Raw genomic sequence first — 23,105 nt, forward strand, 5'->3', positions numbered from 1 at the left:
ATTAATGTAACTTCATCAAATTTCACTAATTGAAATAAATGACTTGACATTCAATAAACAATGATCATATTAAGTGTACCCTCTAAAAAGATGCATCTAATCATAATGATTTATGAGTACATGTTTTAGCACAAAAACAACGAGTACCGTGTTTGAGCACAAAAACAACAATTAGTACAACCTTATATAGCTCATATTATCCTACTAAATTAGTCAAAAGGAGCTGAACTGAGCAAGTTTCCATTCAAAATGAATGCCACAAAATGTCATTACGCGGGAGTAGCTAAACATCTAGAGATGAGGAAGGGCATTAGTGATTGCGTGAGCAACTCCCCAATCTATATGGATTTCTATGATTAATTCATAGAAGATGATGATTTAAAGTGCCATGTCTGATTATTGACGATTCTTAAATCTTGAAGTAGGCATCACAAAGCAGAATTCTCATTTTGCTGCAATGAATTACACTCTTTTTGCACCACATATGGTTCCACTAAAATATCTTGTTTGTTCTTGAGAAATATAATATCCCTGATATTTCTAGTTCACATAGGGCAGTTGATAAAGAGTTGGGCCAAATTCTAAGGGTTGGCCTAATTGTTAGGTCTATAAGACACAGAGGATTGCCAAAAGCAGATCACTAATGTATATACAAGTTTAATACAAGCTGAAGTTTAAGCTATAAATCAATTTCACTTTGCAAAGACATCTTAAAATAATAAAAGAGCAACAAGATTCACCTTCACATAGAAGAATTACAAACCAGTTTCTAAATAAAAATAGAACGGTTAACTCAATCAGCTTTAACATTCATCTCTGTGTATCCATCAGTTAGTACAGATAATCAGCTTTTTTGCCACTGCTCTGATGCCGGCATTCTGCTGGTAATCATAGGTGTCCAAGGAGAAGTACGCATCCACAAGATTTCCCGGATTGAACAGGGACTCCAGCTCTACAATGTCGAATCTACTGAACACTAGCCTTTGTGTGGCTGAAGAATCTTTCTTGTATATCTCTGTTATGCAATGGACGCCGTCACCATCTGCTACAGTCGGTAAACTGTGCATTTACATACATTAAAATTATGAGTCTTTAATACAACAGTGTATTTTCACAGTTCACAGCACTCAGATATAGCCAATGAAATATAAATAAAAGGAACGGCGTTTAATGAAAAGCAACTACCGTCCTGGTTTTTGTAAGGTGAGCAATGATTAATTTATGTACTATACAATTGCACGGAATTATAAAATGGATTTGCAGAGAAGGCAAGAAAATTAATGTTCAAAGTGATTGAAAGGAAAGATTATAATGTCAATTAAGCAAAGAGAAACTCACTGCAACCGGACAGTGGGATAGTTATAGAAACCAGGCTTCCTGATCACGACAGATCTCCATTCTGAGTAGCTACCGGAGTCCATGGATAACTTCTTAGCAAGATCATCGCTTGCATCAAGAACCTGGCATAGGCTTGGTGGAGCATTCACCACAAAGCTCAATCGCGGCCTACCAGTATGATCAACGAACTTCGTACTAATTCCAAAGCGCACCTTCAGATGTCTACACAAAACTTGTAATGGGAAATTTTTATGCAACACTTGTATTTTTTGACTTCCACGGTAAAATGGTACAAAGGTTACAGAGAGAGAAGGTATTGAAATATTATCGGCCTCCAAGAAGTCAGTACAGCCATTGGAATCCCCAGAAGCAGATGCAGTAGAAGACTCTTGAGTTGATAGGCTTTTCTCATCTTCCATATTTTCCTTAGGAAGAGGGTATTTCACCATTTCATCACTGAGTACCACCATGTTAAAAGGGTCTGATCTTGCAGGAATGGATTCAATTAGATCCCCAGTTACATCATCTGTGTTAGGCATAACAAGTGATAGAATTGGGTGAACTTCCTCCATGTCATCACTTGTTGGAGATGTTGAATGGATTTCTGCCTTGACACTTGATGATGGTGTATTTACATTCTGGCTTGCCTGCTCTACAGAAGTTTTCCCATTACTTCGACTTCTAGTTGTGACATTAGGAGAAACCCAACTGTTCTCTGTAAATATGTCTGGGAGGCTGGATTCCTGCCAGCAAGATAAGAAAAATAAATTACTGCCACACAGGCCAATATTTACAATAGAGATTAAATATCCTTGATAAATATTGATGTCAGTTGCAGCTGTATAGGAGCAAGATGAGAGTTAAACTAGATGAAGTCCAACAATCACAATTGTCATATGGTTCACCAACTCTTGTTGCTAGATTTCTGTTTCTGGACTTAGAGCCATCAATGATTACATGTTGATGAACAGCGATAAACTTAAGTTCACCTTATTTCATAAAACTTAAGTTTTATCAACTTTTCAACTAGCCAAACTTTAATTCTAACCACATATGTTATGATGCCACAACTTTTATCAACTTTTATCAAAATCCGCTGAAACTTTTATCAAAAACTTTGTCACACAAGCCCATTATAATCCATCTTCACAAGATACAAGAAATAGAAGCTACTATATAAGTACATTCTGCATTCATAAATTGAGAGAGGAATATAGATGAGTCTGGATGGAACTGATGAAACTTCAATTTTCTTCCTTTTTTACGTGCTTTAGAGACCTATTGATTATTCGAAATGATGTCATATTATAGTATTTAACATCATTTTTAATCATGATCTTCGGTGCTTTTGTTTGGTGTACTGAACCACTTATTTTCTTTAAATAGTTTTCTCTTGATTTTATGTAGCATCTCTTTGCATTCTTATCTGTATATTTTACAGAATTAGGATACAGAACAATATTAATTTATACTTGATTTGTACAATATTTTCCTCAATGTTATGCATAATGTATAGCTAGGCCGCGTACATAGCATTAAATAATAAAGACAATTAAAATGTAGTTCAACATTGTTTGTTGAATTCAGAACAAAAACTGAAAAGGAAAGACTGGTTTAATGACATTAACAAGAGGTCCTAAGAATACCACAGAATTGAAAATGAAAATATGTTAATTAACTTTGCCTGGATAGACGTATTAACGATTAATTTTCCAAATTTGAGAATCATAATAAGAAAGAGAATATTTCAGCAGCCCATTATCTAGATAAATAAATGAGAAAGACAAAGAAATCATGAAATTACCAAGAATAAAACAGTTGCACAGTATTTGAGAACTTCAAGATTCATCCGAACATCATCTAAGCTCCTGAATGCAATAACAGAAAATAAAAACGATAGCAAAATACAATGGGTTGAAAGTGCATATGTAGAATAATGCAAAGGTAGACTTGCCTATGTGTTTGCTGGCCAATCCCAAAGTACGTTGCAAGAGTGGCCATCTGGACAAAAGAATACCTTAACATTAGGATATAAATGAATTGCCAATAAAGCTAATTACCCAAACTACTTATATTGATGTGTATTCGACATGGCTCCACAATTCAAGATATTAGAAATGTAGAAAGAAGTTTCAAGCAAAACAGAATAAACAAATCTTGTTTTACTCATCAATTAGAAAGATAAACAAATTGAGAAAATACCAAACAAAGTTGTATACCATCTAAAAAATTAAATAGAATAAAATTTGAACAAATGTTTTGTCTTCAACAATGTCACACTTCAAAGACAAAAGTCAGTGTTTCATGCAGAGATGAATATAACACAATAAACTTAAATAGAAATGTTAAGTACATTTTGACCACCTAAATATCGCTTAACCCATTTGTTTTTAGGAACTAGACTAAGTTTACATCTATGCACACACATTCAGTTACTTAACAGCTTAGTTCTCCTGAAGTGAGTTGCAAGCGAGACTTGTATAAGTACAGTAGAAATTTCAGAGATCTCAAAAGTTGGAATACTTATAAATGTAAATAAATAAAATAAAAAATTAACAATACTGTTCAGATGCAGCAGGGCCAACTGTTTGTCATTCGATAACACAATGTTTCTGTGTTATAGTCTTCCAATCATATCTCATGAAAAATATCATGCCCCACAATGTTGATGCATTATTCTCTTTATTGTTATTTTTAAAAAGATCCAACAATTTTAACTAATATGCAGAAGGATTCAACCTTCATGTCGCCAGCTCTCCTTCCAAACTTTTGTGTCAATATTGCCAATGAATCAATAATTCCCTTTGGCTCAGGAGCAGGCCTGTTAATCTCAGCAAATGCCTCCTTTATGCGAGCACAATCAAATCTCAATATATTATGACCTGCCCATATCCTCCCTACATATACAAGATAACAAGAAAAACCAAATTGGTGTTCAGAATCCCAAAAAGAAAAATTCCTCAAAGACACTTGAAATCAATATATATAAAAAAAATAAAAATAAAAATAAAAATGATAAAATGATTAGCTCCCGTTTGACCCCCATTACCTGAAAATGAAAATGGGGGGAATAGTATTTTTTAGAAAAATGAGTGGTTGAAAAAGAATGAAAAGTTTTTTATTTACGTGTAATATTATTTTATGGAAGATTGTGTGGTTGAAATAGGAGAGAGAAAAATGGAATGTAATTGAATTGAATTTAATGGAGATCAAACGGGGCTAAAAAAAAAAAACCATTATAAAAACTTCAGAAACCTCAGTATTTTAGGTGTCCAAAAGAACCTACACATACCTACCGCATTCTAGTTGAGGATAATCTCAAAAAAAAAACAAGAATGACAGCAATAAAATCCAGCCATTACCTTGAAATGAAGTAATTCTCTTCTTGATGATTATCATATTATCCTATTTATTTTTCCATTGTCAGAATACAGTGTGTGAGAATAAATTCACAAGGTTTATTAATACCCAGGAGCCTAGAATCTCCCCTACTACAACACAATAAGAAAACTAAACCTTCAAAATAAAATGGAAGAATTTAATGCATCCCACTCAAATATTCACACACTACTTATGTGAACCTAGAAATGTGCCATGGTTTGTACTTTGGATATCCTAGTTCGACTTTTTCTATCCAGCTCAAGTATTTGCACTCAAGCATAATGATTTATTTCGTGCTCTAACATGACAAATTTGAAGTTGATAGCATTTCCACATTTCTCCATTGTTAGAACTTTAATGGTGTTTTTCCCTGATAAAACAAAAAAAAAAAAAAAAAATGTTTTATTATCCTATTTATTTTTTCATTGTCAGAATACAGTGTGTGAGAATAAATTCACAAGGTTTTAAGGAGTATCCTAGAAAACTGAATTTGATCGAAACAGTCAAATTAGGAAACTGCAACCCAAGGCGTTTATATCAGCCATAAAAAATCATTTTACAGTTCTATAAAATGTTCCTTCCAAGTTAGCTTTTCGACTTCCTGCAGTCACTTTTCTATTCCAAATTTGATTCGCCATGCCCCATTCAATAAGTTCCTCTAAACTTAAAGCATACATAAGTTACAGCAACACAAAATGTAATGGTAAATTAAGTGAATAAAAAAGATACAACTCCACCCCAATATACATTACCCCTACATATAATTGAAATGGGCATTTTACCATGAAGAAGATCGTAGACCGTATCAGCGATGTCCATGAAACCGGGGGCAGAAATTACAGCCTCCTTCGTAATGCCATTACAACGAACAGAGAGAGTCGAAATATGCGCGAGGTCAGCGGGTCGGACCAAGGTAGAGAAGCTCTGAAGCTCCACCAGCTTCCTGGGGCAAACCAAAATGGCTCCGAATTCCAATATAGCGAAACCCTGCCCGGATCGGGTCGGCACTGTGGTCTCCAGATCAAAGAACGCAATTTCTGACCTGTCCTCGCTCGTTCCCACCATTTTCAATTCTATTTCTTCAATCAAACAGTCGCTCCAAATTTGAAAAGTGGGATTCGGCGTATGTATACGTATATATATGCGAGTGCATTTGCAGCACGGAATCTGAGGTAACTTGCAGGGGAAGGTTTTGGAGGGGAAAGAGAGGTGGTTTAGCACTTCAACATAGTCGTGTACGGTACGAGAAGAAGAAGAATATCGTGTAAAATGCGATTTACGGAAAAGCGAAACGTGTGGTGTTACTTTTGTGCCCCTACACAAGGAATTCATTACGCCCCGTTTGGCCTCCATTATTATTATCATTATCGGTCTTTTTCTCTCACTTATTTTTAACCACACAATCTTTCATAAAATAATATTACACGAAAATAAAAAAAAATTTCATTCTTTTTCAACCGCATATTTTTGAATAAAACACTATTCCAAGTTCCAACCATTAAAATTTGGATGGAATGGAAGCCAAACGGAGGCTACATATCCATCTTGAGATTTTGAATCTTGGTACGAAATTTAGAATAATATTAGCCCCTGTTTGCCTTCCATTACATTGAATTTTATTTCTGCTCTCATATTTTCAATCACACAATTTTTCATAAAATATATACACGTAAATCGAAATTTTTTTTTTCAACCACTCATTTTTCAAAAAACTATCATTCCACCCATTTTCATTTGTAAAAAAAAAATGGGAGCTAAACATATGCTTAGTTTTTCTGGCTCCGACTCTATACAATTGTACAAATTGCACGATTGACATGTTTCGAAAATCACGGTAAATTGATCGATTCAATTGAAGATATGTTCGATTATGAGTTTATAATTCAACAATATTTGAGAAAACATTATATTCTTGACTTAGTTAAGAGTACACCTAGCATATTCTTTTCTTTTTAATGTATTATAGGCAACCTACTTACGTGCATGGTTGACAAAGTTTGCATGCACGTATTTTAGGGTCAATTGCTGTCCTTCAATTGATGAGAAAATCCACATTAAAAAATAATTTTTCTTTATAAACGGGAAAATATTAATTTCTAATAAGTAAATTCACTTGTAATACGTTACAATAATGATTTTGACCTATTGTCATAGAAACATGACCTGAACTATGTTAATAGGTATTGCAACAACCTTATATCAATTACAATTACATGAATATTCAATATTATGCCTCTGTCTGTTTTCAATTTTTTGTCAAATTTAAATTCATTTTCGAATAGTTGCAAGCCGTGATTTTTGTCTTTTTATCTCACAATGGATCTCATATGTTGACCCAAAAAGGGGTCAAAAATACATTATTGTCTTCAAATAATTAGAAACAAACAAGAGCTACGAAAGCACCTACTCTAGCTAAAGTTGTTAATTCCACTTCCTTTTTATAAAAAAACCAAGTCTAATTTTAACATTGAAATGTTGAAGTGTTTTTGGTCACCATCCAGGGGCGAATGTAGACATTTAAAGTTAAGAGGCACAATCAAACTTGCAAAAAATTATGAAGAATTTTTCATTCGAAAATCTATATCCAAAGAAATATAATCCATGTAATTACGTCCAAAAATTTACACGAGTATGACTTATTCAAATGTAAAATTTCAAAAAATTTAATGTCATATCCCATGTAAAAAAATTTAATAAAATTATATAAATTATATTGAAAATTTGTATCGCAAAAAATAATAATAATTGAAATTTTTTAAAGAAACAGGAGTTATAGGTCTCTTTTTAAGAAGCACGTTTGACATATCTTTAACTATTTTCAATATCTATTTGGATCATTCGGTATACACATGATATAGTTCTCGAAATGAACTTCAAGATGACATAGACGCTTTGTGAATTCGGCTAACGTACAATCGTCGGAGAATTTTTAAAATTAGCATGTTATCGAAATTCTTGAAATAATAGTTTGAAATGACATATTTTGACAAGCTGTAACATTTGCTACGATTGACCATTTCAAGCACCATTAACAAAGTAGAAAAATAGATCATAAGCATTTCGAAATTATATTAAGAATGCAATATTTCGATTTCATTTGACATGACATATTAACTTCTAAAACTGAGACAAAAACAAAAAATTATAATAATAATGATAATAATAATAATAAATCCCAAAGTTGGGTGGTCACGTGACCCATGCCCACCCGTGTGTCCGCCGCCATCACCGTCTCAATAATCTTATTGAGTGACCTTACATTTTAACACTTGTTTACAATTCTTGATTTGCACAATTGACATGGGATTCTAGTGAAACTACGGATGTAGATTGCACTCTTAAACATTTTGATTGAGTTAATTTTTACACAAAATTCGAAGGATCCGCGAATATTACTCTCCATTTATACTCTTCCAAACATGATTATACTAATTTTGTCTAAATAAATAATCAATCTGCAAATACAGATTTTTATTTTTATTTTACTTGAAGACAATTTCTTTTACAAGAAGTCAGTTATTTTTCGATACAAATTTTGTAAAAAAAAATATTGAGAAAATTACATAAAACCAGGCATTTAAAAGTTTAAATTCAAAGTTTAGGGATAAAATTTATCTATGCAAACATCAAGTATTATATATAGTTAATTCAACCAATTCAATTAAAAACCCTATTCAATTCCCCAAATCAATCTCGTCACTTCCTTTCTCATTCATTTCTCTCCATTTCTCTCTCCACTTGACCACAACTCCAGCGTCACCAACACTTTCCGGCCACCTTGGCCACCGGACCCAACCACCAATAGACTCACCTCACTGCCCTCTACAACCTCCACCCAACCACCGGCCACCAACTCGCCGGAATTTGCAGAAAATTGCGGCCAAAGTTCCGAACTGCCGCATTCTATTTCAGCCGGATTCTCGTGTTCCGGCGACACCCATGGTCGCGGACCACAGCCGGCCAATAGCCCACATCCAGACGATCCCAAACATGGTCACAATTCATCCTATAAGCCACCCGATCGATCGGAATTGCAGATCTCCTGTCCGCCTGCGCTGCCCCCAGAAACGCAGCATTTTTCGTCCAATTCCAGTGGCTCCAGCGACACCCATGGTCGCGGACCACTGCCGGCCAATAGCCCTTGCCCAGACAATCACAGCCATGCTTTTAATTCATCCTGCAATGCCCCCAATCGATCGGAATTTAGCTTCAAAATTTCGCCTCTCTAAAATCGATCATTTTTCTCTCGTCTCTCACTGTAAAATCTGAGGCAAAAATCGACGATGAAGAAGCTGCTTCGGTCGACGCTACTGGAATCGGAGGCTATTGAGAGTTCATTACAGCGTCATCGATGTCGGTGGAATCGGAGGTTGATGGTGGCGGTGCTAGCAGATGAGAGTTCGTTGCTGGAATCGGAGGCTGATGGCAACGTTGGCATGGTGTGCATGGTTGCGCCGCAGATCTCGACGGCGATGGTGTAAGGCTGCGGTCGTGGTTGAGTGTGCGTGGGTGTTGTGGTTACGCCGCAGATCGCGACGACAATGGCCTGGTTGCGGTTGTGTGTGTGCGTGGTGTAGGGTGTGTGTGTGCGGGTGTTCGCGACAGCGATGGTGTGGTGTTGGCAGTGTGCACTGGCGGCATTTCTCCATGGCGCTGCAGATCTGGTTGGGTGCTGTGGGTGGTTGTTGGTGGTAGTGGCGATAGTGGTGGTTGTTGGAAGTTGGAAGAAGATGCTGGTGGTGATGGTGGTGACGGTAGACGATGGTGATGGTGATGGTGGTGGTGCAGGTGGTGGTGTTGTGATTTTGGGAACGGTCACAAGGCGAGGGTGGTTGCAAGTGACGGTGGCGGATCTGTGGGTGGTGGTGTGTGGTGTCACAACGGGGTAGGGTGGGATAAATTGTGACCATAAAATTTGTGATTATTCCACCATGACTTTAAAATTCGATAATATGTGACTAAAAATTAATTTGTGACCAACAAATTTGTAAATATGTGACCGATGGATAAATTGTGATCTACAATTTTTTTTACCTGTGACCAACGAAACAATCCGTAACCTGTAGAATTTTTTATTTGTGACCTCGACATAATATGTGACCAATAAAATCATTTGTGGTCTATAATTGTGTGTCTGTGACTATTAGTTGTACAACTGTGATCTTATTATATTTAAATAATAAATATATTTAATTAATTAATCAATACTTGAGTTCTGTATTTTTAAACTTGAGACTTGAGAATTGAATTGTGTCATACTCGATACTTGATTTTTGAACTTTTCCCAAAAATCTTTGGGAAAGCCACAAGCCTTTTTGCATAGGGCCTGTAAAGGGGTTCTCACATGAAGATGGACCCCACATGTGAACAATCCACCTCTACGCACCTGTACAGACTCTATGTAAAAGGCCTGTGCAGGTAGCAAGCTCCAAAGTCTTTTACTTATATAGCATTCATAAATTCGGCCCAACTAAAAGGAAATTCTGGGAGGAGAAGAAGCTACAAACAGCAATGGAAACAAGAAAATGTACTGGCACCTGAGCAAATGTTGAACCTTTTCCCACCCAAAATCAAACCCATCATTAATGAAAAGTCCTTTTTGGCTTTCTCACTATCGTCAAAAACAAGAGCATTTTCTTCGCCTCCCTCGTCCTGTTCCCTGTACTTGTCAAATTTGATCACTGGAATACTCAATTCCAAGAACCCGAGCCAAGCGCTCAAACTGTTTAACTCAGCGTCCAGAACCATAAACCCCTTGAAGACATTAAAACTCCACTCTGCTGTAATATATTGTTTAACTGAAGCGAAATTATATGTGAAGGCAAGGTGTTTGATAAAAGACCTCATTGAAACATTGCTGCAAAACCGGAAGCCTAACAAAGTTTCTTCCTCTATTTTCAATGCATTTAATCAGTTTGAGAGTGCGGGAAGTAATATAAACGTGTTTGGAGTGTTGATCATTGCTTTATGCGAAAAGGGTCTTGTCGATGAGGCTTATTGGGTGTACCAAAAGATAGGAAGATTGCCTGCTATTCAGGCTTGTAATGCAATTTTAGATGGGTTTCTTAAGGCGGGACAGGTTGAATTCATGTGGGAAGTTTATGGACGAATGGTGTCAAATGGCATGTTGCCTACCGATGTAAGTTATGGGATATTAATTGATGCTTGTTGTGATCTGGGGGATAATGCGAGAGCTAACATATTGTTTGATGAGATGGTTGAGAAGGGGTTGAAACCAACAGTTGTGATTTACACGACACTGATCCGTGGCCTGTGTGAGGAGGGTCGGATGTTGGAAGGAGGTAACTACTTGAGGCGAATGCAAGATGTTGGAGTGGTCCCTAATGTGTACACTTACAATACTCTGATGGATGGGTATGCCAAGAAGGCTAGTGTTAAGAAAGTGCTTCAATTGTATCGTGAGATGTTGGATCATGACGTGCTGCCAAACGTTGTTACCTATTGTATATTAATTCATTTGTTCTGCAGAATTGGTGAAATTGTGGCAGTTAGGAGCTATTTTGTGCATATGGTGAAGTTATGCGTCGTTCCTAATGTGTACATATATAATTGTTTAATGGATGGATTCAGTAACCAGGGCGATCTATCTGCTGCTCTAGATATGTTTTATGAGATGGAGAAATTTAGTATTTCTCCTGATGTTTTCACCTACGGCACACTAATAAAGGGCTACTGTAATATTGGCAGAATGGAAGATGCAGAAAATTTATTAAGGAAGATGAACGATACAGGAGTTGATGTGAATTTGGTCGTGTACAATACACTAATTGATGGGTTATGCAAGGAAGGAAGTGTCGAGAGGGCCTTGGAATTGTGTTCTCAAATGATGGAAAAGGGAGTGCAGCCCGACATAGTTACTTTTTGTACCTTGATAAATGGTTATTGCAAAGTAGGAAAGATGGGGGCTGCAATGGGACTATATAATGAAATGGCAATTAAAGGTTACCAGCCTGATGTTGTTGCTTATACTTCTTTGATTGATGGGCACTTCAAGAATGGTAACTTAAGTGCAGCTCTTCAATTGCACAAGGAAATGATAAAAGCTGGTGTTACTCCTAATGCATATACAGTTAGTTGTTTGATAGACGGGCTTTGCAAGAATGGAAGAATCAATGATGCAGTTAAAATTTTCTTGGAAAACAGAGCTGGATTCACCGGCACTGAACTAGAGCTGTCCACTAGTAGTTTTTCAGGGCATCGTTCCCCACTTCACATCATGTATTCTGCCATGATTAATGGTTTGTGCAGAGATGGCCGAATTTTTAAGGCCAGCAAGTTTTTCGCAGAAATGAGAAGCAGTGGTTTATACCCTGACGTTTCCAATTATGCTGTCGTCGTACAAGGTCATTTCAATGTGAAGCATATGTTTGCTGTCATGATGCTGCAAGCAGATATACTAAAGATGGGCATCTTACCAAACTCGTTCATGTACAAGGTATTAAATAGAGGTTATCAGGAGCTGGGAAATTTTGCATCAGCTCTGCAGAGTCGCGAGGATTTGTGGAATTCGGGTCTAGAAGATCCTAGCTTCTGTTTTAAGGAGTCTTTTGAGTTATTTAAACAATAATTTACGCAGTGGGGATAAGAAATTGCTTTGTACCCTCTAGTGGCATTGTATTCATTCGATTACGATAAAAATGATTCTTCCCATTATGAAAGCAAGCTTAAGTAGCAGTTGCAGTATCTAATATCAGAAACTTGCTTGTTTCAAGTACTCGAATGAGCAGAATGGCTTTATTCCTTGAGCTCAATTTTAGGTTCACGCTGTTCCAGGCAATTGGCTGAACTGACCTTTAAAATCGACTTGTAATAAAATAGTGTCCGATGTATTTATGACTTGATAAAGCAGATTTTCTACAAGTTATATGAGACTCAAATGTAGTCGTTACAATCCACTGCATTGAGAATTGATTAGTCTTCCATTAAAATAACATTCCTCAAGTCGCGTCAACTTCAAAAATATTTTATTAAGATTCTGCAAAATGAAGTCAAATCATCCGTTCAAATCATGACAACTTGAACTTCAGATCACTCAAATTACAATAGCGAGGGGTTCCGTCCACCTACTCCGTTTCTCTCTTATTCACTCGATATCTAAAGTATCATTATTTGAGTTATCAAAATTCGTGATTTGAGTAAAGATCTTGCTATATGAAATCGTTGACTCCGTTTCACCCCCACTCTATTTCTTTCTTATCCACTCGACATCTAAGGTATCATTATTTGAGCGATCAAAGTTTGAGATGTCGTGATTTGAGTGAAAGATCCTGCTATATGAAATCGTTGACTTCGACCCAATTATTTTTCACACACACAACATGCTTTCCACCAGCGAAATCAAAGTTGAAAGTAGTGGTTTCTCACACATTCAAAAATCACCTTTATATTTTGATTTTATCATCTTGCCAGAATGTAACATATGAACACAGAACAATTTGGAAACCATGTTTTTCATCTTATAATCCAGATGATTAGAATCATGAAATGTGTCTTTAGTCGAAAACAACCTCGTATTCACTTCCATACACACCTCAGGAAAGAAAGACCCAATCAAACCCTTAAAAATTATCTCAAATCCAATCCCACAAAAACTCTGTTGCTTTTCAAAGAATTATTGACAACAAAGCCATTTGTAATTGATAGCTACTCTCTTTTATATGCCAACAAAGCATGCATTCAAAAATCCTTGGTTAGAGAAGGAATGCAATTTCATAACCTTGTTAGTAAACTTGGCTATCAATCTATAATTGTCCTTCAAACATCGTTAATTGGTGTTTATTCCTCAGTGGGAAATCTTGATGATGCACACCATGTGTTTGAGGAAATTCCTAGTAAGAATGTCGTTTGCTGGACAGCATTGATCGCTGCCTGTGTTAATAATCAGGACTCAAAAAATGCTTTACAGATGTTCAGAAAAATGCAAAGGGACAATGTGGAGCCTGATCAAGTTACTCTCACAGTGGCATTATCCGCTTGCGTTAATCTTGGTGCATTGGAAATGGGTGAGTGGATTCATGCTTATATTCGACGGAAAAGAGAGTTGAAGGCAGATTTAAGCCTGAACAATGCACTCATAAACATGTATACAAAATGTGGGGATATCAGAACTGCTAAGCAAATGTTTGAAAGCATGAAAATTAAGGATGTCACAACTTGGACATCAATGATTGTGGGGCATGCAATACATGGCCAAGCACATGAAGCACTGCAAACTTTTGCTGCCATGGAAGAAGAAAACAAAAAGCCGATAGCCAAGAAACACGGTTATTTAATCGTTCCTAAACCTAACGATGTTACTTTCATTGGTGTCTTGATGGCTTGTAGCCACACAGGGTTGGTTGAAGAAGGGAAGAGATACATTAAAAGTATGGTAGAGGATTATGGCCTAAAACCTCGGAACTCTCATTTTGGCTGCATGGTGGACATTTTTTGTCGATGTGGGCTATTAAGTGAAGCATACGAGTTCATTTTGGCAATGCCCATAAAGCCAAACGCAGTAATATGGAGGACACTGCTCGGGGCGTGTGCCATTCATGGCTATGTAGAACTTGCATCAGTCACTTATTATAAGCTTCTTGAATTGGAAGAGAGCCTTGTTGGGGATGATATTGTGATGTCTAATATCTATAGTGCAAAAGGGATGTGGGATAAGAAATTGATAGTTAGAAAAGGGATAAAACAGAGGAGGGCTCCTGGCTGCAGCTCAATTGAGTTGGGGGATTGTATTCATGAGTTTGTTAGTGCAGATGATGATCATTCTATGGCAAATGAATTCTACATTGTTCTTCATCATTTGGTGGAAAATATGAGAACATATAGCCATGATCTTGAGTTGTCTAGCTTGTTCTAGAATTGTACAATGTTCTGATTAGAAATTCTTTTAATCACGCATTCAATGTGAACAATTTTAGAGAAATATGTTTGCGTCATGTAAAAGTAAACAGTTTTTTATTGACCATTTTAAATGGTTAGAACAAGATTGAAAGTTCGTAGCATATATGATCACCGAACTTACAAAGTGTTCTAGCTAATTCATTGACCACATATCTGCTAGTCGATTTCATGAATTTGACGATGTATCGTGTGGTGAGACTTTGGTGAATTTTTTTGTAAATGAAAAAATTGGATGACTCTAGGAATCACAGAGAACATAGTCAGCAATCATTTACGCAAAAATAATTCATGTGATTCTCTGTCAAATGGTACAATGTACAAATCTATAAATCTGCAACATATACATGAAAGAAGTTTCTTTAAAGTAGGCATATAATGATATAAACAAATCCCTCCAGCAAAATATGTTAACAGACATTCTGTCTCACAACAGGTCTAAACTATGTTTCTTACTGTTCTTATTTTCGACTTCAGAGGAATCCCTCCTTTAACATTTCATCTTACAACAACATTCAATATTTTGCTCTATCTCGTCCCATAGTTTATCTGCAACGAAAAGTAGATAGATGTTCAACAAAATGAAGAAAGGTAAAGGCAGCAAGAAATCAGTTAGCAGAGTCAAGCAGCCTTAATGAGCTCAAAGTTTGCATACACTCAACATAGAGTAGTAGGGTGGACAAATACATTATTTCATCATGTATCTGTCGTTGTAGCATAACTTTTAATCGACTCGCTAATATGATTTCAGGCACCTGGGAATCAAGAGCACACGACAGCTTGAACAACATTTTGAATGAAAATTTTATACTGGAACTGCAACAGGCCTTTTGCTGGTTTTGATTCCTTTAATGGCTGTAACACAGGACAAAATGTACAGGAGAAAGTTTAGATACATTATGAAATTACCGAATTCTTTCTAACCAACACTTCAGACGAAATTGTTTAATTCTTGCCTGCAGCGTAATCTGGAGCTCCAAAGACGGCGGATCCAGCAACTAATGCATTGGCCCCAGCCTCAATAACCTGTCAAAAATAGTCAAGTTATAACCAAGCCTGACATAGTTCATCTGTGTGCATAAAGAATGGATGGGACATCTCTCTCCTGAGCACTATCTTCTAAATTTTACAGTTCTACCATCAGGGCCTTCACCGGATGTTACCTCATAAATCTAGATGTACTGACAAGAAGAACACTGCCCTAAAGTCCAATTAGAAGATACACAAAATATCGCCAAATAACAATAAATGGAAACCCCAACATTGATGGCTACGGAGATGGAAAAGAGAGAGGGGAGAGATGGTGTTAAGAGAGAGAGAAGTGATCAAAATGGCTGACCTTATAAGCATTTTTAGGACCAACTCCACCATCTACCTCGATCCAGGGGTTCACTCCCTGCAAAACAAACAAAAGAATATGATTTGTTCTCAAATCATTGCTGATGGACAAGATAGAAACATTCTCTACCTTCTCTGCACACATTCTTCTCAAGTCTGATATTTTCTTAACTTGGCTCTCAATGAAGCTCTGCCCACCAAATCCAGGGTTTACAGACATAATCAATACCAGATCAACCACTGTTAATTGAAAAAGAGAAAATGTTATACTATGTAATTCGCAAACCGAATAAATTTTATTGGTTAGTCATTTCTTCTTATATATATTTGATTAAAAGTTTGAGTTTTTTGCAAATTCAGTTTGCCTAGTGAGACCTATGCCCTGCTACAACTGATTTAATGATTTACCCTCTATTTGGGAAAATTTTAGGAACAATTTAATTAATAAATCGATAGAAATGAGTGATGAATAAGTGAATAGTACTTGTAGATCTAATGCAATGTGTGAATGAAACTGAAATTTGACCATTTATAAATGATTTATAAATTTTGCCAAATGAAGGCTTAGCATTTTGCTTGATGTTCAAATTATAAAGGTAAGAATTTTATACTCGTGATTTCTTTTGTCAAATTTATATCCAAGTCCTCTTATCGTAGCCTTTAGTCAATCTTGGTCTTAACCTAGTCAACCACAAGGAGTACTACGAAAAGGAAATTTGAACCTTCTAGTAAATAAATAATCTCACCATCAAGAACATACTCTATGGCACTCAATGGAGTTCCAGGGTTCAGGACAACTCCAGCTTTAGCGCCTAGGCTCTTAACCTGAATTGTATGACAAAGTCATCAAAAACGTAGCTACCGAAATAGAATGTCAACGTGATCACCCAATCAGGAAATGCAAGAAATAAAACTAAAGCTAGAGTAATCCAATTTTTCTCACCAGACTATAATGCTCGGACTCGGGTACGAGTATTGGGAACGGGTACGTATCTAAATGTTGAATCCTTTATTTTATAAAATATAAGATACGAAAATATGGCTAAAGAGTCTATATTTCGAACACGGGTACGTCTTTCAAACTTCAATTTTTTTACTAATCCAAGATATCATTTTAAATAGACATAAATAAATTATTCACAAAGAAGGAAATAAATATTGAATAAGGGGTAAAGACGAATGAGATAGAATTTTAGAGGTTAGTTTTCAATTATGGAAATTACTGAATATTATATAAAATAGAAAATGAGGGACTTAATTATAATTTGGACTTCGTGGAGTACCAAAAAACACTATATGGAATCCATTATTATTTTATACAAACAAAACCCTAAACCACCATTATAGAGAGATAAAGAAGGGAAAAAAAGAAAAAAAATGGAAAGAAAAAATAAATAAGAAGAAAAAGAAGGGAAATCTAGCGTTGTCGTCTTTCTCCACACTCTCAGCGGCGACGCTAGATTTATAGAGAGAAAAAACGAGAAAGAAGAAAATGGAAAGTAAAGGAAAAGAAAAAGGAAAGAAGAAGCAAAAACGACGAAGTATTTGTTTGGAATTTGAAGAATCCGACACATATTCCATACCGATACCATTCCGTGTCGTGTCCGAGCATTAGAGGCAACGGAAGCATATAAACCAAATAAACCAACCCAAACATTATAAGAAAGAAAAGCCATCTCCATTACTATATAACACAAGACAAAACTTCCCCTTTCACTTTTCTTGATAACAATGTAGTTAATTGGGCAAAATAGAAGTTTCTATTGATTTAGGAAGTCGAAGTTCATGACTATCCTATGCGGCTTTAAAAAAAGCAAGTGGATTAACATATACTTAACACCAAATACAGTAGCAGAATCAATACAGTAATAAAAGAAAAAAATTGGAACCAGAGTACCCATTGTTTGCGGATTATAGAACTTTGATCCCAATTCAATTTTTCTATGATTTTAGGTCCACATTCAGGCAAGTCTATGGCTTCGTCCTTTTTGCCATAGCCTATCCACTAAAACTATTTCAGCAGTGTTTTGGAAACCTGCTGCAACCCCTAGTATTCTCCTCAACACATTGCCACCCAACCAGCAGCCAACAAAAGACACGTTCCTCAAGTTAAATTACTTAACCCCATAGAGTTCCTTCTGCAATTTTCTAATAGAACAATACCAAAATTTAAATACTGATTGAAGGGCTTTGCAAGGAACTAGTGCCGTCCGACCATCATGAACGTCACAATCAAATGTTAACTAAATCCAAGATTAGTAATAACATAACACATTGTAATGCCAGGAAGTTGTTTCACGATTCCTGGATAAAAGATAATGAGTATGCTTTAGAACGGAATAGTCACTTGCCCTCATTAGGACTCATTCTCTTTTCAGAAAAAGAGCAATTAACAAAGAACTGTGATCAAACCATACAAAACTAGAAATCAATTGCGCCAGTACACATTGTTGGAAAAAATAGACATGCATAAATTATTTTCAAATAACGTACCTTTTATGTGCATAAAATCAGAAAGAATTTTGACTTACCAAAATCGAATACATAAATAGAAACGAGAAATGCATGAATATGAATTTGGTCGAGGCAAGAGTTTTACTCTTTATCCTTAAGACGATAATGTCCCACACCGACGCTAAAGGTTTTTCGGTATTTGTTTCCCATGGTACGACGACTATGTCTCGCAATAGAAGCACTCCAAATTACGTAGACTAACGAACCTACTCATGTTTTGAGCCCTCCTTATTAAACTTGACTCCAAATAAATGCAGAATTTTGAAGTGAATATGCATTAATATGATAATGCAATTATGAAGTGGAAAGGATGAATAAACACATAGGGTCTATATATAGATGTTGAAAATGTTTGTCTTAAAAGATACAACATATGGAAGAGACACAACTATTGAAATTAGTCTCTATATTTGAAGAGACGAATCTCTTGGAAAATGATAATGCCAAGAGTCACAATTTTTCATATAGAAAGTTACCTTTTCAGAAAAATAATTTCTAAAATATTTCATAATATTCTACATAATTTTCTAATAATTCACTTATTTAAGTGACTTAAAGTTGGCTTAATTTTCCATTCACAAAATAACAACTTCCATTTAAATAATTAAGAATTGGTCAAAACTAATTTCATATACATATTTTCAACAATCTCCTACATGAATGAAAATTAATGCAAATGACTATGCAGACGCTAAAGACAGTTCAAGTGGAAAGCTATTGCATCTGGATAGGTACATTGTGGGTTTTAACATTCCTTAGTAAAATACTATCTGATTTACTTAGCTAATCAGTGAACACAATGTCTTGAACTGTCAACTGTTGATGTAAACCAAGACAATAGTACTCACACAATAACCTCCCAAATATTTTCGAGTTCTCACTATGTTCATTTTGGTCATGAACAATTTTTGAATTTCATAAGCGCTTTAAAGAATTCAAGCCTTGAAACATTCCCATGGAAGCGGCCCCACTTCACATTTATATAGATGATCTCCTATGAAGAGTACCTGCCATAACCTACTTGATTTGTCCAAAATATGGAAATCATTAAAAATATAACTTAACATAAAACTTTCTGCAGATAGCACTTTACTTATCATAGGAATGGCTAGTAATTAAATCCCAAGTGTTCATTGAATTTTTATAAATTATTTGTCCCATTAAATCAAAATCTTGGGATCTCCAGTCAATAATGTTGGGTTACCATTACAAAGATCCTTACGTAGTAGGCTTTTAAGCATATTCCCCTCGATATGCAGTATTCTTGATTTCTCAATAAATCTTTTCTTAGTCGATCCACGAGTTTACACCATTTGAGATCAATTGCTCAATGATATTATGTCTATGTAATCACAATACTTCATTTAATAGATATAAATTGTCACAGACTAAGAAATCCTCTTATGAAGCCACAAGCTTCTATCTAGCTTTAATCTAAAGTTACATCATCTTCCAAAAAAATTGTATATGAAATTGGTTTTGACCAATTCTTAATTATTTAAGTGGAAGTTGTTATTTGGTTAATGAAAAATTAAATCAAATTTAAGTCACTTAAATACGTGAATTATTGGAAAATTATGTAAAATATTATGGAATATTCTAGAAATCATTTGGTTAGAAAGGTATCTTTCTATATGAAAGATTGTGACTTTTGGCATTATCATTTTTCAAATGATATGTCTCTTCAAATATAGAGACTAATTCCAATAGTTGTCTCTTTTATAGGTTGTGTCTTTTTAGACAAATCTTTTCAACATCTATATATAGGCCCCATGTGTTTATTCATTCTTTTCACTTCATAGTTGCATTATCATACTAATGCATATTCACTTCAAAATTCTACATTTATTTGGAGTCAAGTTTAAAAAGAGGGTTCAAAACATGAGTAGGTGCATTTGTTTACGTAATTTGAAGTGCTCCTATTACGAGACGTGGTCGTTGTATCTTGACAGACGAATGCTGAAAAACCATTAGCACTCGTACGGGGCATTATCGTCTTAAGGACAAAGAATAAAACTCTTGCCTCAACCAAATTAATATTCATGCATTTCTCGTTTCTACTTTACGTAGTCGATTTTGGTAAGTCAAAATTCTGTCCGATTTTATGCACATAAAAGATATGTTATTTGAAAATAATTTATGCACGTCTATTTTTTCCAACACACATTACTCATACTAAGTTAGGCAATGCACTTCTTTTTTTATTTTTTCAAATATGGAAAACAGTTATCTACTGTGTGTAACCTGTTACATGAAATTGATATGATGTGGCAAAACTTGATTAAAACTTGAAGATGATACAGAAAACAGAAAAGAAGTTGGGCAATGCAATTCTTTAAACAACAATCCTAAGAATGGTCTCCGTCTATGGCACAAAAGGTTACTAGAGATACCACATATCAAAATGTCAAAACACTTGGGAAGCGTGTACCCCATAAACCGTTCTTCAATCTAAACACGTCCCAAGAACCAATGAATAGAGTATAAATTTAAGAAAGAAAGAAGAATGAAAAGTTTTAAGATTGTTTTATGTTTCTACAGTTCGTATATGTTCTTCAATGCCTCAACCTCTATTTAATTTCTCATAGGTTGTGCAAGCATGCTCTCCGAACTCCACATTAAGTTTGAAAGGCACGCCCTAAAAAATCCTTCAAAGAAGAGTCGCAACTTTTAAATTTTGCAATCATAGTTTCAGATAAACGCTGGGGATCTTCCTGTGATCATGAACTAGACTTCATATGTCTAGAGTCCAGGATTATTTCAATTCTAGTTGTCCAAACCCAAAATTACACATAGTTTATTGTTCCCAAGCAACTTCATACTTAGCTGACAAGTTCAAAGCTACTTCAAACTTACAAAGCCAATACATCATACTTTCATGGCAATTAAACGTCCAAACCCAAAACTCTGTACATCCAAACTTATTCTCTCCATTTTTCTTTCTTCCTTCTACACAAACAGAGAGAGATAACGAAATTATAGTTTTTCCTTTTAAAGTTAAAAGTCATTATTTTTAGATAATACAGATATCAATACGTGCTTAAAACAACCTTGCTGATCACATAGAAAACTTTCCAACTTCATTCAATGGTATATGGATATTGTTAGACCAATGCACAAATTAGAGGATTCACCATTTGACAAGACAAGGTCTCAGTTTATCTTAGCAAAAAAGGCATTACCATGTGAGACAAGTTGATTGTGGTTAATTATTCTTCCATACTCTCTCTAATGAAGGATTGATGGTAAAAATAAAATTAAAATATTGTACTCAAAGCCTGCCAAAGTTGAATGCATTTAATTAAAACCTCAACACAGGTTGCAATAAATATGGCATCATAATTTCATGTTCTTACTTGATTTATGGTGCGATGCAAATGGATGGTGGAAGATTGTTCACAATGGACACTAACTATATCGGCACCAGCCTTTATAAAATCAGGAACTCTTTGCTCAGGTTCCACAATCATCTGCAATGCATCAATTCTATTTTAGCAAAAAAGGTTTTCATGCAATGTAGGCCTGAAATTATATAAAAAGAAAAAAATGAAAAATGAAGAATACCAAATGCACATCTAATGGAAGGTCTGTGATGGGGCGTAGGGCATCAACTACAAGAGGCCCAATTGTAATATTTGGAACAAAACGGCCATCCATCACATCAACATGAATCCAGTCGCAACCTGCTAGCTCAACTGCTTTGACCTAGACATATAACATGTAAAAGGGTGAACAACGTAGACCTTGATGATCAATCACCTCTAGATACAACAGCCATGTAAATAATAAATTTCAAATGTAGCTAAAATCTCTGCTTCTGAGATCTAAGACATGGCCACGAGAGCAAATGTTAGAAAATAAAAAACAACCTGCTCTCCTAACTTGGAAAAATTAGCAGAAAGAATAGATGGAGAAACAATGATGTCACTTTTGGAGAACTTATCAATCCGAGCAGTTGCCTTCACAATAGTTCGAGATTTTCTCCTGGATTGAAAATAGAATAATATCAGAAAAGGACTGCAAGTCCACTGAAGCGTTTTTGAACACAGGGCATAAATCAGATACAAGCAGGAAAGAACTTTCAGGTTTGTACATTGAAGGTCAATGCTTAATTAACTACATTTGTTTTGATAAACCCCACGAATCAGATTTTAATATCCAATAATTGATCAAAACCTTCATGTAAATAAAACGGAATTCTACTCTGTAAATCTGTAATGCCCAAAAGTGATACAAACCTCAAAGGCTAAAATGGAATTACCGATATAGAACCAAACATAATCATCGCAACCAATAGGAAAGACATAATCTTGATATAGCATTATCCAAGAAAGATACAGATAGCCGCTATACATACCTCGTAAAAGTGAGTGAAATCGGATTAGAAAGAGAATATTTTTGAATTTTAAGACCCCCACCAATTGACTGAATCAAAGTCGACGAACCCAAAGAAGCAGCTGTCGATGCCATTCTTGATTTCACCTTTCCAAGATATACATATTTTTTCCTTTTTCACTCAATCTAAATTCTTGAAGTGAGGTTTTAAAGATGAGAAGACAGTAATTATTCCCCTCAAACAATTCACCAAATTTGATATTCTTGGAGGAGAAAGAAAGAGAAAT

At 35.4% G+C, this 23,105-nt stretch overlaps 4 protein-coding genes across 8 annotated transcripts; 2 read left to right on the plus strand and 2 right to left on the minus strand.

Moving 5' to 3' along the window:
• Positions 1-588: 588 nt before the first annotated feature.
• On the minus strand, positions 589-5,972 carry LOC111367986 (protein NEN1-like). Its single transcript, XM_022989144.1, has 6 exons — positions 5,502-5,972; positions 4,078-4,235; positions 3,293-3,339; positions 3,143-3,206; positions 1,339-2,081; positions 589-1,059 (listed from the first exon to the last, which is right to left on the minus strand). Exons 1-6 carry the CDS (start codon positions 5,782-5,784, stop codon positions 828-830), a joined length of 1,527 nt encoding a protein of 508 aa, XP_022844912.1. The 5' UTR covers positions 5,785-5,972; the 3' UTR covers positions 589-827.
• A 4,194-nt stretch (positions 5,973-10,166) lies between these two features.
• Positions 10,167-12,585, plus strand: LOC111367987 (pentatricopeptide repeat-containing protein At5g61400). The gene has a single exon (XM_022989145.1). It carries the CDS (start codon positions 10,265-10,267, stop codon positions 12,305-12,307), a length of 2,043 nt encoding a protein of 680 aa, XP_022844913.1. The 5' UTR covers positions 10,167-10,264; the 3' UTR covers positions 12,308-12,585.
• Positions 12,586-12,977: 392 nt separating this feature from the next.
• LOC111367988 (putative pentatricopeptide repeat-containing protein At1g74400) lies at positions 12,978-14,654 on the plus strand. Its single transcript, XM_022989146.1, has one exon. It carries the CDS (start codon positions 13,160-13,162, stop codon positions 14,588-14,590), a length of 1,431 nt encoding a protein of 476 aa, XP_022844914.1. The 5' UTR covers positions 12,978-13,159; the 3' UTR covers positions 14,591-14,654.
• A 250-nt stretch (positions 14,655-14,904) lies between these two features.
• On the minus strand, positions 14,905-23,105 carry LOC111367989 (ribulose-phosphate 3-epimerase, chloroplastic). 5 transcript variants are annotated; one of them, XR_002697929.1, is made up of 10 exons: positions 22,841-23,105; positions 22,353-22,467; positions 22,048-22,188; positions 21,840-21,953; positions 16,716-16,794; positions 16,100-16,209; positions 15,971-16,027; positions 15,588-15,657; positions 15,387-15,486; positions 14,905-15,180 (listed from the first exon to the last, which is right to left on the minus strand). XR_002697929.1 is itself a non-coding variant. In XM_022989147.1 (10 exons), exons 1-9 carry the CDS (start codon positions 22,951-22,953, stop codon positions 15,437-15,439), a joined length of 849 nt encoding a protein of 282 aa, XP_022844915.1. In that variant the 5' UTR covers positions 22,954-23,105; the 3' UTR covers positions 14,905-15,180; positions 15,421-15,436. The 5 variants fall into 5 exon arrangements, 2 of the variants coding, with proteins under 2 accessions (XP_022844915.1, XP_022844916.1); XR_002697931.1 differs by having other exon boundaries at positions 15,319-15,486; XR_002697930.1 differs by having other exon boundaries at positions 15,287-15,486.

Source organism: Olea europaea, chromosome 18, assembly GCF_002742605.1.
Source record: "Olea europaea var. sylvestris chromosome 18, O_europaea_v1, whole genome shotgun sequence".
NCBI lineage: Eukaryota > Viridiplantae > Streptophyta > Magnoliopsida > Lamiales > Oleaceae > Olea > Olea europaea.

What these genes read in the sequence shown, in the direction of transcription:
- LOC111367986 (XM_022989144.1), bottom strand. Translation starts at nt 5,784, where the DNA reads ATGGTGGGAACGAGCGAGGACAGGTCAGAAATTGCGTTCTTTGATCTG. An exon ending in GGTCTACGATCTTCTTCATG is followed by an intron (nt 4,236 to 5,501) that starts GTAAAATGCCCA and finishes TTGTATATGTAG; the next exon opens with GGAGGATATGGGCAGGTCAT. An exon ending in GTGCAACTGTTTTATTCTTG is followed by an intron (nt 2,082 to 3,142) that starts GTAATTTCATGA and finishes TCTTGCTGGCAG; the next exon opens with GAATCCAGCCTCCCAGACAT.
- LOC111367987 (XM_022989145.1), top strand. Translation starts at nt 10,265, where the DNA reads ATGTTGAACCTTTTCCCACCCAAAATCAAACCCATCATTAATGAAAAG.
- LOC111367988 (XM_022989146.1), top strand. Translation starts at nt 13,160, where the DNA reads ATGAACACAGAACAATTTGGAAACCATGTTTTTCATCTTATAATCCAG.
- LOC111367989 (XM_022989147.1), bottom strand. Translation starts at nt 22,953, where the DNA reads ATGGCATCGACAGCTGCTTCTTTGGGTTCGTCGACTTTGATTCAGTCA. An exon ending in GAAGAATGTGTGCAGAGAAG is followed by an intron (nt 16,028 to 16,099) that starts GTAGAGAATGTT and finishes TTTGTTTTGCAG; the next exon opens with GGAGTGAACCCCTGGATCGA. An exon ending in AGCTCCAGATTACGCTGCAG is followed by an intron (nt 15,487 to 15,587) that starts GCAAGAATTAAA and finishes CCTGTGTTACAG; the next exon opens with CCATTAAAGGAATCAAAACC.